Source organism: Nomascus leucogenys, chromosome 9 (assembly GCF_006542625.1).
Source record: "Nomascus leucogenys isolate Asia chromosome 9, Asia_NLE_v1, whole genome shotgun sequence".
Lineage (NCBI taxonomy): Eukaryota > Metazoa > Chordata > Mammalia > Primates > Hylobatidae > Nomascus > Nomascus leucogenys.
The window spans coordinates 11,146,138-11,162,563 of record NC_044389.1 but is presented as its reverse complement, the minus strand read 5'-3'; the positions used below and the strand labels follow the sequence as shown (position 1 = coordinate 11,162,563).

At 53.9% G+C, this 16,426-nt stretch overlaps 1 protein-coding gene across 2 annotated transcripts; it reads right to left on the bottom strand.

The window, feature by feature from the left end:
- Window positions 1-1,605: 1,605 nt before the first annotated feature.
- On the bottom strand, window positions 1,606-10,031 carry CDX2 (caudal type homeobox 2). 2 transcript variants are annotated; one of them, XM_030818413.1, is made up of 3 exons: window positions 9,131-10,031; window positions 5,541-5,686; window positions 1,606-4,043 (listed from the first exon to the last, which is right to left on the bottom strand). In XM_030818413.1, exons 1-3 carry the CDS (start codon window positions 9,669-9,671, stop codon window positions 3,789-3,791), a joined length of 942 nt encoding a protein of 313 aa, XP_030674273.1. In that variant the 5' UTR covers window positions 9,672-10,031; the 3' UTR covers window positions 1,606-3,788. The 2 variants fall into 2 exon arrangements, with proteins under 2 accessions (XP_030674273.1, XP_030674274.1); XM_030818414.1 differs by having other exon boundaries at window positions 5,545-5,686.
- Between the last annotated feature and the right edge of the window lie 6,395 nt (window positions 10,032-16,426).

Here is a 16,426-nt window from a genome sequence, read left to right as displayed (position 1 = left end):
TACAAATAAGGAAGTGGTAGCTCAGAAGTTGGGGCCTTCCCAAGGTCAGTAAGCTAGTAAATAGCAACCTGTCTAAAACGAGGTGCAAAGAGTGGCCCTAAAAATATACATAACTTTTCGACCAAAAATTAGCTGGGCATGGTGGCGTGCACCTGCTGCTGAGGCAGGAGACTCTCTTGAACTCAGGAGGCGCGGTCACAGTGAGCTGAGATCATGCCACTGCACTCCAGCTTGGGCGACTGGGTGAAACTCCATCTCAGAAAAAAAAATAATAATAATAAAATAACTTTTCTTGCCATTCTGTAGCTGAGACTTCTTTCATTTCTGCTTGTTGCCTTTTTTTTTCCCTGAGTGGTTGTGAGTAACAACAGCAAGAATATTGCTATGTGTATATTTAGATTGTTATTTAATATTTTCTTCACTGACGTAGGCATCTTTCTGGATATTATTAGAAAGAAGCGAAACACATTGCAATGAAATATTTGTTGCTTTCATTGGCAGTCCATCGTGTTAACTTTATTGGATGAATATGATAAAGCCACGAATTGTTCACGGCGGGGCGTGGGGGGGAAGACTCAGGCTGTTCATTCTCCATAAATACTTTTTTGTTTGTTTGTTTTTGAGGCGGAGTCTCTCTCTGTCGCCTAGGCTGGAGTGCAGTGGCTGGATCTCGGCTCACTGCAACCTCCGCCTCCCAGGTTCAAGTGATTCTCCTGCCTCAGCCTCCCGATAGCTGGGATTACAGGAGCGCACCACGACGCCCGGCTAATTTTTGTATTTTTAGCAGAGACGGGGTTTCGCCATGTTGGCTAGGCTGGTTTCGAACTCCTGACCTCAAGTGATTCGCCCGCCTCTGCCTCTCAAAGTGCTGGGATTACAGGCGTGAGCCACCGCGCCCGGCCTTGTTTTTCTTAAACATTCAACAAATCCAAGAATCTCCTCTGCCTGAGTTAGTTTTAGCTTAGTTTCAACAGGCCCGCGGCCAATGTAGAAAAATCTTGCAGCGCCCCGGTTTGGGCTCAGCCGGAGTCGGGAGAGGCGCTTGCACCTCCCAACTGGGTGAAAACTGGAACCTTTCCGGGTCCACGAGCCCAAGCCCCATCTCTTCCCAGAGCGCGCGCGCCCTCTGGCGCCTGAACCGACGACTGGACGCGGTGGAGGCGTGGGATTCGGAGGCCCGGACCCCCAGCTCTGCGCTGGAGGCGCCAGGAGCCGCGAGGTCATCTGGTCTCAAATAACCTTAGGCGCCCCTGTGCAGGCCTCCCTACACTCCTCAAGCTGTGCTCCCCACTCGTGCCACATCCCTCGTTCCGTAGGTATTGCTTCGGGGGTGACACAGTTGGCGTTAGAAGCGCGGTGGCCTCACTTGCCGGAGAGGGTCCTGGTTTTGCGCCTTCTTCCGTGGCCCGGGAGGCTGGCCAGGCGCTCGCAGCAGCAAGCCGGGTGCTTGCATCTCAGAGAGCAGCCGAGCTCCTTTCCTTAGCCCCGTACCCGCGTGCAAGGGGACCGAGCCCCGGGAAGGGGAAGAACTTGTAATCGCTTGCAGCGGGACAATGTCGACTTTTGAACCTCTAACCACTAAGCAAACAACCCATGTGCTCTTGCTCCACTGTCCAAACAGGGTTTATTGACAGGCGTTTCACGGCAACGCATAGCAACCGCAGCGGCTAGGGGGCGGGCCTGTGGGCGCGGCCGGGGCGCGGGGAGACCTGCGGGGCACTGGCGCTCAGACCGGCCCTGACCCTGGACCCCTCGCCCAGCGGACCCGGACACGGTTTCCTCCTCTGCCCGGCACCCCCCGCCCCCACGCCCCGCACTCCTCTCTCTGGCTTCGAGGCCAGGCGCCCGCGGGCCGGGCCACCGGAGCCCCTTTCCCAATCCTGGTGCTGTGTACGCCACCCGGAAGGGCCGCGGAATTGGAGAGGTGCTGCAGAGGGTCTATACCTCTTGCTGTTTCCCAGCTCTGCTCATCTTCCCCAACTGCCCTTAAGGCGCCTCCGTGGGCGCGCTGATTAGGCTCTCGGATGTTGGTGGGAAGATCGAAACGAAGGGCTAAGCCCCCTCGCCCAGGTCCTGCCGGGAAAGCTCAGCTCGGCGGCCTCCAGGATCAAAAATCTCAAAGGCTGCAGCCCGGTCCCCAGTGGATCGGCCAGATAACAAGAAACTGTCACTAAAAGGATCATTTTATACTGGGTCTTGAAATCTTGTTTGTGGGGGTGATTGGGCGGGAAGGGGGGCGCGGTCGGGGATAAGGAAACTGCGAAGACAGAGAAGAGAGTGGAGGCAGAAAGGGCTCACGGAAATGCCCAGTGATTTACAGAAGACTAAATTCATGGAAATGCTGTCTTGGGAAACTAGGGGGATTTTTTAAAACAATTTAATGCTCACGTTTAACTAGCTGAGTTGTGGGGTGTCCTTAGGAGGGAGTCACTGCAGAAGGGAACTGCCTGCTGTTTGCAAAAAGCCTCCATGTGGATTTGTTGAGATGCTATGAGGGGGCCCTCTCACCCCCACCCCCCATAATATCTGGCTGCCGGGAAGCACCTGGCCATTCAAATGTGCATTTTGCCCAAAGGCACCCCCAGGAGAGCCACGCATTCCAAGGCTGGGCTCAGGCTTGGGGGCAGGGAAGGTCTCAGAACCTGCTCTTTCAGGCTTCTGATGCTCTGGGGAAAATTAGGCTGTCCAGATAATCTCCACTCCCTCTCTGAATTTTCCAAATCAGCTTGCAAGCAGAGAAGATATTTCATTTCTTTAAAAAATAAAAAATAGTTGCAGACAAAATGTGAAGATAAATACAGAATCTGAAATCTGGAAAGCTCATTTATCTCTTTTTCTTTTTAGAAAAAATTCAACTGTGTTCAAATACTCCCCACTTCCCTTCACCATTTCACTTCTGCCCCCATGGATCCAGAAGGCTTGAAAAACTCTGGCTTGGATGTTACACAGACCAACAACCCAAACAGCAGCAACAACAACACAAACTCCCCCCACCCCCTTCTTCATCAGCCCCAAGATTGTGAAAATGACAGGAAGTCCAGGTTGGCTCTGGCATTTATAGCACTGACATACATTCAGCCCAGAGAAGCTCTGGTGACAGACTCTCTAAACAAGTCCCTGTTCGGGCCCCCTGGTCAGGCCTGGAGTCCAATAACCACCCCCTTATACCACACCCTGTGCATACACCAGCCAAGCCTTTCCTGGTCTGGGAAGGGAAGAGAAAAAAGACGCAAGCCACCTGGGGGTTCTGCAGTCTTTGGTCAGTCCAGCTTTCTATCTTAGCTGCCTTTGGCTTCCGCAGTGTAAACCTTGCCTGCCCGGAGGCAGGAGGCCCAGCTGGACCTCCGAGGGCCATGAGCAGGCAGCAGCCATCTTGGCTTCAAGCTTGCCTTTCCCCTGAGTCCCTCTCTCCCCTCAGCTCTAGCCAGAGGTGCAACCTGCAGATGGATCTAGGAAGAGAAGAGCTGGGGAGGAGGCTGAAGGCCTGGTTGGTGTGGTCAGTCCAGGCAGTGCTTCTGCCAGTCCGGAATGAAGCCCAGGGGCAGCTTTCTGTCTCCTCAGTGGCAGAAAAAGCCTGATGGGAAAAAGTAAAAATCTGGGAGAGTATATTTCTTGAGGCCCCAAATCCCACTTGTCTTACTCCCAGCTCCCATTTTTCCTCTGGGCGCCAGGTTTGTAGGTCTACGGCTGTGGGTGGGAGGGGAGGGGTCTCTCCTGAGGAGTCTAGCAGAGTCCACGCTCCTCATGGCTCAGCCTGGAATTGCTCTGCCGCCGCAGACCCCTGTGGGTCACTGGGTGACGGTGGGGTTTAGCACCCCCCCAGTTGGCCCCAGAACCCCAGGGACAGAGCCGGGCACTGAGGCTTGCAGGGAAGACACCGGACTCAAGGGCTCCGGGACACTTCTCAGAGGACCTGGCTGAGGCTGGGGAGGCTGTGGTGGCGGTGGAGGCGGCTGTGGTGGCTGCTGCTGCTGTTGCTGCTGCAACTTCTTCTTGTTGATTTTCCTCTCCTTTGCTCTGCGGTTCTGAAACCAGATTTTAACCTAGAAATGGAAAGGTGGAGAAAAGCACATGGTGGTGAAGATGTGAGGGAAAAGAGCAGCAGTACCCAGCAGTATCATCAACATCCTCCGCTCCAGCTACAGAACTCCAAGTCTTTCTAGAAGTGTTCCTTGGGCATCCCCATAACAGCCCAACCCTGGATCCATTCTCAGGCCCAATTCAGCCTCATGGGGAAGAGTCTTCCTCCTTCCTTGCTCCCTGGGTTTCTTTTCAAAGCAACTTTTATCTACATATTTACTGGAAAAGTTTAAAGTCTCAGAACCAAGGAAAACTGAAACTGCAAGGCCCTTTCTACACAGCAAAGGGAGGCCAGTGCTGGGTGGTGTACTTCAAATGGCAACCTTTGGCCTCTCAAGGCTAAACTAAAATGTAATTTTCCTCACCTTAGAGCTGAAAATGAGATTTAATTGTGTGACTTCCTGGCTGTGAAGTTGGCCTGTTTTTCTAGACTATACATATAAAATGTTCATGAACCAAGTCTTGTCCCTCTAGTTTTTATGAGAGACTGAGTACTTTATTTAGTTTATTTTCTTAGGTACAGTGCTAGAAACAAAGAGAATAGGTCTTTAATATGTCCTTATAGATCCAAATGGAATTCTGGATTAAACTAATGCCCTTGGCTGTTTTTCACACTTCCTATATCCCTCAAAACAGAGAGAGAGAAAAAATCAACAACATCAAAAAAAGAGGATTAAGGTAGAAGGAGGCTTTTAAAAAAGTATTCCAGGGCCAGGCACAGTGGCTCACACCTGTAATCTCAGCACTTTGGGAGGCCGAGGCAGGTGGATCACCTGAGGCCGGGAGTTCGAGACCAGCCTGACTAACATGGAGAAACCCCATTTCTACTAAAAATACAAAATTAGCCGGGCGTGGTGGCGCATGCCTGTAGTCCCAGCTACTTGGGAGGCTGAGGCAGGAGAATCGCTTGAACCCGGGAGGCAGAGGTTGCAGTGAGCTGAGACCACGCCATGGCACTTCAGCCTGGGCAACAAGAGTGAAACTGTGTCTCGGCTGAGAGGGGGAATGTACTCCAGGCCAGGCATGGTGGTTCATGGTTCACACCTGTAATCTCAGCACTTTAGGAGTCCAAGACAGGAGGATCACTTGGAGTTTGAGACTAACCTGGGTAAGACGGTGAGATCATCTCTGCAAAAAATTTAAACATTAGCCAGTCATGGTGGCTCGAGCCTGTAGTCCAGGCTACTCAGGTGACTGAGGCAGGAGGCTCCCTTCAGCTCAGGAAGTCAGGGCTGCAGTGAGCTATGATTGTACCACTACACTCCAGCCCGGGCCACAAAGCAAGACCCCATCTCTATTACAAAAAAAAAAAAAAAAAAAAAGGACTCCAAAGAAAAATGCTTGCATCCTCCTGCTTCAGTCTCTCCACAGATTTAGATGGCCCCTGCAGCCAGATTTTCTAACTCTCATGGTCCTCTCCCAGGCAGTGGCCCCCCGGGAGGGAGCTAGGCGGTCCCCACCTGCCTCTCAGAGAGCCCCAGCGTGGCGGCTAGCTCGGCTTTCCTCCGGATGGTGATGTAGCGACTGTAGTGAAACTCCTTCTCCAGCTCCAGCCGCTGGTGGTCCGTGTACACCACTCGATATTTGTCTTTCGTCCTGGTTTTCACTGTGGAGGAAGGAGAAGTGAGGGCTGAGAACTCCAAGGCAGCCCATCAGTCACGGGTAATGACAAACCTCCCTAACCCAGGGACATTTCTCTTCCTCCACCACCCTGGGGGGCCCGGGTTTGGCTGGTTCCTGCCAAGTCTGACAGGACCCCCCAGAGGGTCCTGTGGGGGGAGGGTGTGAGGCTAGTGGAGGCAACTAAACTAACCTTGGTATTAAGTGGTTTTTAAAAATTAAGAAAAGTGAAAACCTCATTCACACAGAAGATAGCAGAATGTAACCACCCTTTCGGTAAACCAAATACAGTATTGGCATATATTTGACACCAAGGGAAAGGGGGCAGGGTGAAGTGGCCGGGATCCTGGAAACATCCAGATTTCCAGGCCTACCAGAGATGGAAGCCCACCCCAAAAACAGCTGTCATTGTGGGCACATGTTGTAGGGGGGTGTGGGGGTTACTACTTTGCTTTACTACAAATGGAAAGTGGGGCACAGGAGCTGACAAGTCGCCAGAATCATCCCCCAGACACACCAGGTCCATCAGGTGGAATTCTGAGCTGGGCTCTGGCCCAGGGAACAGGCAGAAAATCCCTCCTGCTGGGGACACTTTATACCTGCCCAAACCAGGTTTGGCGTTTGGTACTTTTTCTTTTTTGATCCTCCATTTATTCCTGCTGCAAATCTGGCCAGAGTTATCCTGACCAGTGATCTATGCTCATTGGATTGAGTCAACATATTAAATCCTAGATTGATTGTTTTACTGAAGGGCCTTGACAAATAGTGTCCACAATGTTGGAGCAGGCCCGAGCCTGGCGTCTCCACCAGGTCTGTCTTGGCTCAGCCCTTGGCAGAGCCCTGGCCAGAAGCTGTTCTCTCTGGCTCCGTCCCACTTTTGGGTCTTCTTGCAGCTGAACAGGTTCAATCGCCCAGTGCCCAATCCCACAGAAAGATCTGAAGGGCCTGGGAGTTGCCTGGAGGTGTTTAATGCCCCGCAGGCTGACTTTGTTCAGGTAAAACCCTTTGCAAACCACAACAAAAGCATCCTGGGAAGATACAGGCCTGATCAGAGGGAGCTCCCCCGAGCCGCTGAAAGGGGAACACAGCCGCAAACAATGCAGGACAAGGCGATCTTATCAAAGAAAAGCCCTTTCAATGCCTTAATAACAACCACATTCTGTTTGAATTACCACTACTGAGCAAATGGCGGCCCCGGCTTTCATCCCCCTCCCCGCCAGGCGCATTAACATAAACACGACCCTGCAGGCGCATTTGAATGGGGCTGCGGCCCCGACCCCGCGCATGCTATGAAAGTAAAGGGAACTAAGGCGACTTTCTCCGCAGTGGACGCTCGGACACGCGTGACCGCCTCAAACCCACTCCAGGCTGCCGTTGGTACTCGCCCCTTTTTACAGATGAGGAAATGGAGAATCAGACCGGGTCACGCAGACAGTATCAGGCGGAGTTGGCACCGGAGCCTGGCTGGAGCCGCAGAGGACACCTCCGGAGCTGGGGCGCAGGGCAGTTCCCTCAGCCGAACACCCCAGGAGGGAGACTCGCCTGGAAGTACCTCGGAGCGACCCTTGCTCGGGTGCTGCCCCTTCAGTGTCCCGGACGGGCCGGGCAAAGCGATGACCAGACCCTGAGCGCTCTTCGGCCCGCGCCGCAAGGGCCTTGAAGGCGCCCCACACCCCCTGGGAATCTAGGAGCGGGGCTGTGGAGGGGAGGGATGAGAGGGACTTGTCAGAATTCATTATTGACTGCGAAAGTCACCACCCTCTTTCCGGGCCCTAAAAGAGACAATGGCAGGGCTGGGAAGGTGTATATCAAAGCAAGCCGGGCCGCGTTTCCCCCCCAACCCTTGACAGATGACGCTCCGCAGAGGAGCCCGGCTCAGGCCCGCGGGCTGCGGCCACCCCACATTAACATCACAAGGGTACCCGGCGCCGACTGCGGCCTTGCCACCTCGGCGCAGGACTTCACAGCGGCCTCTCATCTGCTGACCCCGCGGCCTGGGCTCTGGGCTTCCCTCCCGCCCCCTTCCCGGCCCTCACCCCGCGGCCACTCTCCCGGGACACGCACAAGTCTTCCTTAGGGCGTGCGCCACCCCCGCCAACCGCGCCCCAGACAGGCGCTGTAGAAAGTGGGTCTTTGGGAGCCAGGGTCTGGGAGCCCCTGCCAGGAGAAAGGCGCCTCCTCTTGGAGAAGGGACCAAGCCAAAGCTCTGAGGCCCACCCGAGGCTGATCTGTGGCCTTCTCCCCGGACGGCCGCATTTCCACCAGGACTCTCCCTAGCATGTGCACAGTGACGCAGAAACCGATGCCCAAAGACAGCCCCCAAAGGGTGCTTTGATTTATACAGTTGTAATCGGCTATAAACTTCTGCAAAGTGCCCATAACCAGCGTGCCTGCCCAACTGGGGCAGCAAGGAGCGAAGCAAGAAAAGCGGAAGCGCTGAGGGCTGGGGAAAGACTTGAAATAAAGGGGGCACTCAACTAGGACTCTCCCCACCGCATTTCCTTGCCACCTCTAGGAAACCTCGAACACCAGAAGGGGCAGACCCGGAGTCAATGAGCCCCACAGTCCGGCAAACCTAGGATCTTTTTCAGTTGCGCACACACACATTCACAGACATCCCTGACACCCTTGAAGGAAGCTTTGGGAGAAATGACCCCTACCTTGAGCGGCGGCTTGAATTCCCACCAGGGTTTCCTCCCCGTCTCCCTGCTCTCTCCGCAGACGCCTGCCCCTCGGCTTCTTGCCCCTAGCCTTCCAGCTTTTGCTTGAAATGACCCCTTCACAGGTCAGAGGTTCAGAGACGGGGCGCGCCCCCGTCGCCTTAGCAGCTGGGGCTAGCACCTTCTTCCCAGCGACAGCAGCTCTCCCTGGTCTGTCTGCTCGCTGTACCTTGAACTGGCCTGAACGGCCAAACCCGGTCCCACGCACAGCCTAGCCATCCCCCGATCCCCCCAGGTCACTTCTCTTCTTAGATGGCTCAGATGGGGAAAGAGAGAGAGGAGTGAAATGGCCTAGACCTAGCCCAAGAAGGTTCGAGCCTCCCTCTCTCCTCGGCGGCCAGGAGCCACGCAAGGAATGCATGCCGCAGCAAGTGGGAGAGGACGCGATTCTGCCCGCGTCCAGCAGTGCTCACGCCGACATTCCCCGGAGCTTCCCAAAGGTGTCCCGGGGTTGCGAATGAGGAGCTCTTGGAAAGAGGACGCCTGAACACGGTGTTGAGACTCAGAATATTCACTCCCAGGCTCAGTAGGTCCGAAGCCCCGAGGGTCCAGAGGCCCCCGAATTTGTCCCCAGGCGGTGCCCCTCCTGGCGCCGAGCTCCCAGACAGCCCGGGACGCCCCTGTGCGCACTGGACGCGCGACGCGCAGCAGCCACTGGCTCGACCCGCGCCGTCCCAAGCACCCTCCGGCGGGGCGCAGCCTCCGCTTACCTTGGCTGCCGAGGGACTGCTGCGCCGGCTTCCGCATCCACTCGCACAGGTTCCGCCGCTGGCCGCCGGGGGACAGCTGCTCGGCGGCAGCGGTGGCGGCGGGCCCAGGAGGCCCGGGGTTGAGCGTTTGCAGCAGCCCAGAAGCGCAGGAAGGCGCGGCGGCCGGGTGGTGCGGGTGGTGATGCGGGTGGTGGTGCGGCTGGTAGTCTGCGGGGCTGCTGTAGCCCATGGCTGCGGCCGGGGAGCCCCCGTTGAGGCCGTGAGCCACGGCGTTGGCGGCGGCTGCGGCGCCTCCGGGCGCGTAGCCATTCCAGTCCTCCCGGAGTGGGGCGCCATACGCTGCCGGCCAGGATGGCCCCGGGGACTGCGCGCTGTCCAAGTTCGCTGCCGCTGCAGCCGCGGCCGCCACGTGGTAACCGCCGTAGTCCGGGTACTGCGGGGGGCTGACGAAGTTCTGCGGCGCCAGGTTGAGGCCGCCAGAGTGGCGCACGGAGCTAGGGTACATGCTCACGTCCTTGTCCAGGAGGTAGCTCACGTACATGGTGGCGAGGGTCCGGGAGCAGACCTCACCATGCTGCCTGGGGACGGACGCTGGAGGCTGCCGGGGGGCACGAAGGGAAAGGGGCGAGGGGACTCGAGGAGCGGCGGGTGGCTGCGCCCCAGCCCGCGGTGCTCCGCTGGCTCCTCGCGGCGCTTCTGCCTCCGAGGCGGTCCCTCCCTCTGGCCTGCCTCCTCCCTCCCTCCCTTTCTTCCTTCTTTCCTCCCACCTCCTTCCCACTAGGCTGCAGAGGCGGGGAAGACCCGCCACAGGCTGGCGTGCGGAGCTCCAGGCCTGCGGCCTTCCGTGATTAACGAGTGTTTACAAGACTCTTAGTAATGACACAGACACCAATGGTTGGAGACGTCGAGGCGCAGAGCGCACTCTACGCACAACCCCCCGAAACATAATTTGCATTTTAAAAGATAAAGGGGGGGGAGGCTCGTGAGAGGGCAGCGACCTGAACACAGCTAAATATTCAAACCTTTATTGTTAAGAGCTTCCTCCTTCCAACCTGGTGCACTTTAACCTCCAATCACAGGTTCAAAGAATGAAATCAAGAGACTTACAAAAGAGAGGGGAAGAGAAAAGGCTATCTTGGTGGGAATCTGGGCTTGGAGACAGGGGCAGTGGTTGTTTATGCATTTGCAGGGAAGGGGGCGGTCAAGAAACTCCTTCTGTCCCAAAGAGAAAAGAAAAGAGAACCATTGCTTTGATGAGAACGTTTCTGACCAACCTGGTAGGTGACAAGCAGAGAGCCCTAAGAGATGGGCCATTCCTTCCCGCCCTGTACTCCTGGCCCGGACGGCTGCAGCCCCAAACAACTGTCACCTCCAATCAGTTATTTTCTTGCCCAAGGAAATTACTCGCCCTCCGCACAAGATAAATTATGATCCTAGATTCAGGCTGCATCTCTGACTTCATCTTACGTTTGAAATTTGAGTTAAACGTTTACATTCAAGAATCAGAGGTTTTAAACTACGAAAGTAATGGGCATGTGGTAGAAGTTAGGCTAGTGGTTATTGGCGTGCATAACTGGAGGCGAGCTAGGGGATCGTTGGTAACGCAGTTTCTTAGGCTGCTGGTTACATAGAATATCAGCTTGTGAAAATTCATTGAGCTACACTTGTATGTTTATTATACTTAAATATAAGGAAAAGAGAATTTCTGCTAATGCTTACCTAGGTATTTATGTGTCTTACATCATACCTATATCTTTAAAACTCTCTGCCCTTCACAAAGTGAAACGTTCTCTGAAGAAATTTATTTTTCATTTCCAGAAGATGACAAGGCAACTCAGGGCCGTTATTAACGACTGCTAATGAAAAGCTCTGACTTGAGAAAGGATCTCTCTTGGTTTGGGAAGCGCTGCGGCCAAAGGGCCTAGGGCTGGAAGTGGCCGCCTTGGGGACCGGAGCCGCGCAGCCCGGGATCGGGAGCTGCCCCGACAGGAGCGCGGAGGCGGCGAGATTCGGCCCCCGCGCTCGCCCAGCTCCATTTCAGCAACCGCATGGAGTGCGCCTGCGGCCGCCGTTCGCCTCCTATACCAGCCTTTGACAGCGCTGCCAGATTCGGGAATGAGGATCACTGCGGCGAGGCCCGGCGGGCTGGGTAGCCTGACTCGGTGGCTTTGAGCGCTCTCAGAACCGGCGGGCGCTCGCGGCACTCCTGGAGACCTGCACTTGTCTGTTCTCATTGTCAAGCGTTTCGCTCGGATATTTGTCACCATCGCCTTCATCCTGTCATTTCTGGGGTGCTCTCCAGTGTCCTTTATCTCCCTTGAGCCTCACATCCCCCTAGGATCTAAAACAAAACCTAGGAGGTGTTTTTATCCTCCCCATCTTACAGGTGACAACCAGCAAGTTGCCTCTGCAGACACCTGAAAGCGATCAGAACTAGCCTAGGGTTGCGGGATCCCCTGTTTTCTGGTTCCTCCCACCCTTCGTGTTTGTAAGGAAGAAGGCTAAAAATGGGGGTGGTGGGGTACTCAGGGGCCAAGGAGCTGCGCACTCAAGAGGTGGGAGACCGAGCTGGTCCTCCTGGGGGACCTCCAGCGCCTGGCCTGGAGTGTCATCGGACTTCCTGAGAAATAAAACCGGAAGTAAATTGCAAACCCCGTTACAAAATCCAAATCATTGAGAGAAGGGCAGTAGGGGAGGTCCGCAGACCTGATGGGGCAGGAATGTGGGAGGTTAAGTGGTGGGCACTTGGAACTTTTGATCTAGCAAATATCTTCCTCCTCTTCCTGGAGACACAGTTCCCGTTTCCATCCCCCACACCACCCCACCTCCCAGGCCTGAGCTCTGGAAGCCGAGGCTGAGGCTCCAGCCTGTGTCTTCGGAATGCGGGCATTCTTTGGAACAATCGCTTTATTAGGGACAGCCATTCCCTCCGCCCTGCGGTGGCCGCTTCCTGCGTTTTTATGGCCCAGGCTGCCGGCCGCTGGCTAATTGTCCCTGTTTTCCAGCTGTGTCTCTGTGCTGTGCCTTGAAAACGTGGCTCTGGCCTGCTCATCCAACAGCTTTGGGAGTGGCCAGGGCTGCTCTGGCCCCTCAGGTCAAGCCAGGCCCCAGAGCAGGCCAAGCCACAGGGAAGCCTGAGGCTCACTTGGAGTGCTCCAGCCATGGAAAGGAAATCATTGTGAAAATGAATGTTTCCCTCGTTGCAAAAAATGGGTCTCCTTAGCAATGGCATGGCACAGCTGTGGTCCCAGGGTCTAGACTGTTCGGTGAGGGGAAAGGAGCTGGTAAATGATGTCCTCGGACAAGCTTCTCAGAATGTAAGTGTCCCCATACATCCAGGTTGCTCTCAGCCAGGAGAGGGCCCAGCTGGGTCCCTGACAAGGCAGGGTTGTGGGAGCAGTCAGAGAGGGGTAGAAGGTGGCTGACTGAACTCTAGAAGCCTGGTTGTCTTTGCATTTAGACAGCCCTGGCCCCTAGCAGATTGGTGCCCCATGACTGGCCTCTGGAGATTCGCTGTGCTCAGGGGCAGCCTCTCCAGCTTCCAAGTGCAGGCCTGTGTCCCTGGGAGGAGGCAGAAGCCACCCACATCAGGGCCCCATGCAGGGCTTTCTTAGTCCTAGGCCCCAGGTGCTTGGTGTCTTTCTTAGGAGCCTTTTGGCCTGCACTGAGAAGCCCCCAGGAAGGGACGGGGATGGTCATCCCTAACCCCCGATGCCAGAAGGGCCCTTCCACCCTGTAAGTCCTGCTGCTGGGCCAGAGAAGCCTGTAGCAACTCACTCTGGGAGAGGCAAACTTGTCTGGGAAGCTCGGGCCTGCGGTTGGCCTGGTGCTGAAACTGCAACCCCACAGAGCCAGAGCTAGAGCTGACATCTAAGGGCAGAAAAGGGTGGAGAAAAAAAGAGACCCTGGTAAATGAAGCAACAGTAAAACTGCAGGAGTGGCCATCATCAGGTTATCAAAAGGACGCCTCTGTTACTGACAAAGTAGAGGCCATTCCACATTCTTCAGAGAGGGTCCAGGCGTGCAGGATCCTGGCTGGTGGCAAGAGCAGGGGCCAAAAAGGGGGTGGGAAGCAGGAGGCTGTTGGAAGGGCGGGCTGCCCCTCCAAGCAGATGAAACACTCCTTAAATCCAGACATCACTGACATAGCTCCCTCCCTGCTCAAAGGTCCTAGTATGTGCTCTGACTAAGGGGACCCTGCTTTGCCCGATATTTGTGGCTCCTGGAAACTGGGGAGCCCAGTGACTAACAAAACCCAGTTAGGGCAGGCCATCTCTACCCACCTTAGCATGTAAGTTGACTTTCTGAATCTTTTTTAGATCAAGAAAATTGTCCAGCCAGGCACAGGGGCTCACACCTGTAATCCCAGCACTTTAGGAGGCTGAGGCAGGAGGATCACTTGAGCCCAGGATAGCGAGACCCTATCTCTACAAAAAAATGAAAAAATTAGCTGGGTGTGGTGATGTGCACCTATAGCCTCAGCTTCTTGGGAGGCTGAGGTTGGAGGATGGCTTGAGCCCAGGAGTTCGAGGTGACAGTGAGTTATGGTTGTGCCACTGCACTGTAGCCTGGGTGACAGAGGGAGACCCTGTCTCTAAAAACTTTTTTTACTTTGAAAAAAGGAAAATAAAATTATCCAAATAATATAGTCCTTCTATACCTTGCACAGGAAACTCTTACCTTGCATTGACCTGAATTCCAGGGATAATTAAGGAGGAGTGAAAAGGAAGAGAATGTCAGCTGACAAAATTATTCAGCTTGGCCATCTATACTGCTGTGGAAAAACAGCTCAATCTCTACTTAATTTGGAGTTTAGGGAGTCTTTCAGCCATTGCACTCAATCAGCCATCTACTCACACAAAGAAAGGCTCAATAATGGTTGGTTTGACCCCAACAATCCTGCCTTGCCCTGCCACAGCCCAATCAGCTAACATATCTGGGAAGGAAATCAATGACAGTGTCCTTTCTGTAGGGCCTCCCGAGAGTCCGCCACCTGTCCAGCCCCATCAGACCACAATGGATCCCAACATGTCCATCCTGAACAGCAGGGAGGGGCCGCAGCTGCCCACAGCCGCCCAGGCTTCATTCACAGAAGCAGATGTGTCCTTGCCCAGTGGAGTGAAGCATATTTTCTTCCCAAGCAAACTGGGTGTCTGACCCTCTCTACCTGAGGAAAGGTTTCTGAATTAATGGGAGGTCACTGTGGGCTAACATGTTACCACTCAGGGACCAGGCTGCAGGATAATGGGATAAGAAAAGCCAGCTGTTTTACTCTTGTTGCGAAGAGACCACCAAGCTTTCTGATCCAAGGCAGGGAACACTTTTTTTTTTTTTTATGCTTCTCTATCTATGAGGATAATTAAGAGCCTCAGGAGAAAGGGTAATATTTGGGTACAGAAATCTGGTTTGGTACACTGGGTAAAAGTTAGGCAAATAAATAGTCATTGCCCATTTTCTTCCTTTCTTCTGAAACTAGGGCCTGTGGACACTGGGCATTGTATAACACATTCTGTGTGGTGGGTGAGGACAGAGGATGATTTAAATCCACAAGAGGGAGGGACTTGGAGGTCTCAAAGATTGGTGTCCCTACTAGGAATCAGGAGTTCCACCCCAAAGGAAACCTCTTGATATGAGGAGCCCAGGCTCCCTGGGCAGCACCAGCCAACTGTTACCACGTGGCTTTGGCGTGGAGAGATGTGTTCGCTCACATTTGTTCACTCACCATTGTCTCGTGCCTGGAATGACCTTTGTTTGCCGCATGAAAATATGTTCCTAGGAAGTCCTACAGGGTAAGTTTTATGCGGCTAAGGGAAGGAGCTTAAATAAAGGTTCTGTTCTTCTTGAGTTACTGCTCCCATTGGCTAGCTGCATTCCCTGGAGGGGAGCCAGGGGTCTTAAAATCTGTGTAACCTTTCCGTTTTACAAAGGTGAACCCAAGGCTCAGAGAGGTTACGTGATTTTCCCAAGTTGCACAACTAGCTGTTCAGGTCCCTTAAAGTAAATGAGCTACAGTATGTGCACTCTTTGCAACCCATAGCGATCTGTATAGATGTTTATTATTACTACAGCTGCTGGTGCCACCCTGGAAACATTGCACCCAAACACAAAACCAACTAGCACGATTTAGAGAATCCCATTTTCCCACTCCCACCCCCTACACCAAATAGCACCAGAACAATGTTCTGCTATTGCTACAATTCTGACCATGCTTCATGTCCTATGTCTTTCACAGGCACCCCATAACTGTGGTTTATTCATTTATTGCATGAATTTTCCATAAATTCCATCCCAGATTTTTCTCCAGTTGACAAAGATGGTATCCATCTACTTTTGTCTCACAGTTAATACTTTCTTAGAATAACTCCTCTTGGGCCAGGAGCCGTGGCCCACTCCTGTAATCCCAGAACTTTGGGAGGCTGACGCGGGTGGATCACGAGGTCAGGAGTTTGAGACCAGCCTGGCCAACATGGTGAAATACCGTCTCTACCAAAAATACAGAAATAAGCTGGGAGTGGAGGCGCGCGCCTGTAATCCCAGCTACTTGGGAGGCTGATGCAGGAGAATCGCTTGAACCCGGGAGGCGGAGTTTGCAGTGAGCCGAGATTGCGCCATTGTACTCCAGCCTGGGCGACAGGGTGAGACTCCGTCTCCAAAAAAAAAAAAAAAAAAAAAAAAATCAGTCAGAACTGATATCCTGCGGCTGATCTCCAGAAATGTGTCATATTTAAAATGGGTAAAGATCATGTATATAATTTATGTTGCCCTTTTCCCTTTCTTTCCTTCCAATTTTAGCGTCTGTAGACATCTTTTGGGCACACAGACCAAAATGCCTACCTTTCTGGGTTAATAAAGAGGAGGCCCCATTCCGTATCCCAGTTAAGTTACACAGGTGAGTGACAAGCCCGGGTCGGTTCCTGAGTTCTCATCCGGAGCTGTGCTCTCCCGTCTCTTTACTGGGAGCGTTCTCCTGCCGGGGCTTGGACATTTCCAGGGGAAGTGAAAATCCGCAAAGCTGCCCCCACTTCGTAAGGGCCTGTGCCTGGAGGGTCGTCGGGTTACAGAAATTGAAATCAGCTCCTTGCCTTCCAACTCTTCTTGGCCTTGCCACCGCGATTGGTTTTGTTTTCTTTGTGTTTTTAACGAATTAGTAAGTAAAATATTAGTTGTTCACCCTGAAATCTGCCCTAACCACTTCCGTATCCCCTGAAGCTCGCTGGGCGCGCCCTGGGCTGTCCCTTCCCTGAGCAGCCGGGCGTAGAGTCAATGCGAGATCATTGCCGCGCAAGCTAGGGTCCA

Coding starts and splice junctions, on each gene's coding strand:
- CDX2 (XM_030818413.1), bottom strand. CDS start 9,671: ATGTACGTGAGCTACCTCCTGGACAAGGACGTGAGCATGTACCCTAGC. Junction 5,687..9,130: donor GCAGTCCCTCGGCAGCCAAG/GTAAGCGGAGGC, acceptor CTTCCTCCACAG/TGAAAACCAGGACGAAAGAC. Junction 4,044..5,540: donor TGGGGCTCTCTGAGAGGCAG/GTGGGGACCGCC, acceptor TTCCATTTCTAG/GTTAAAATCTGGTTTCAGAA.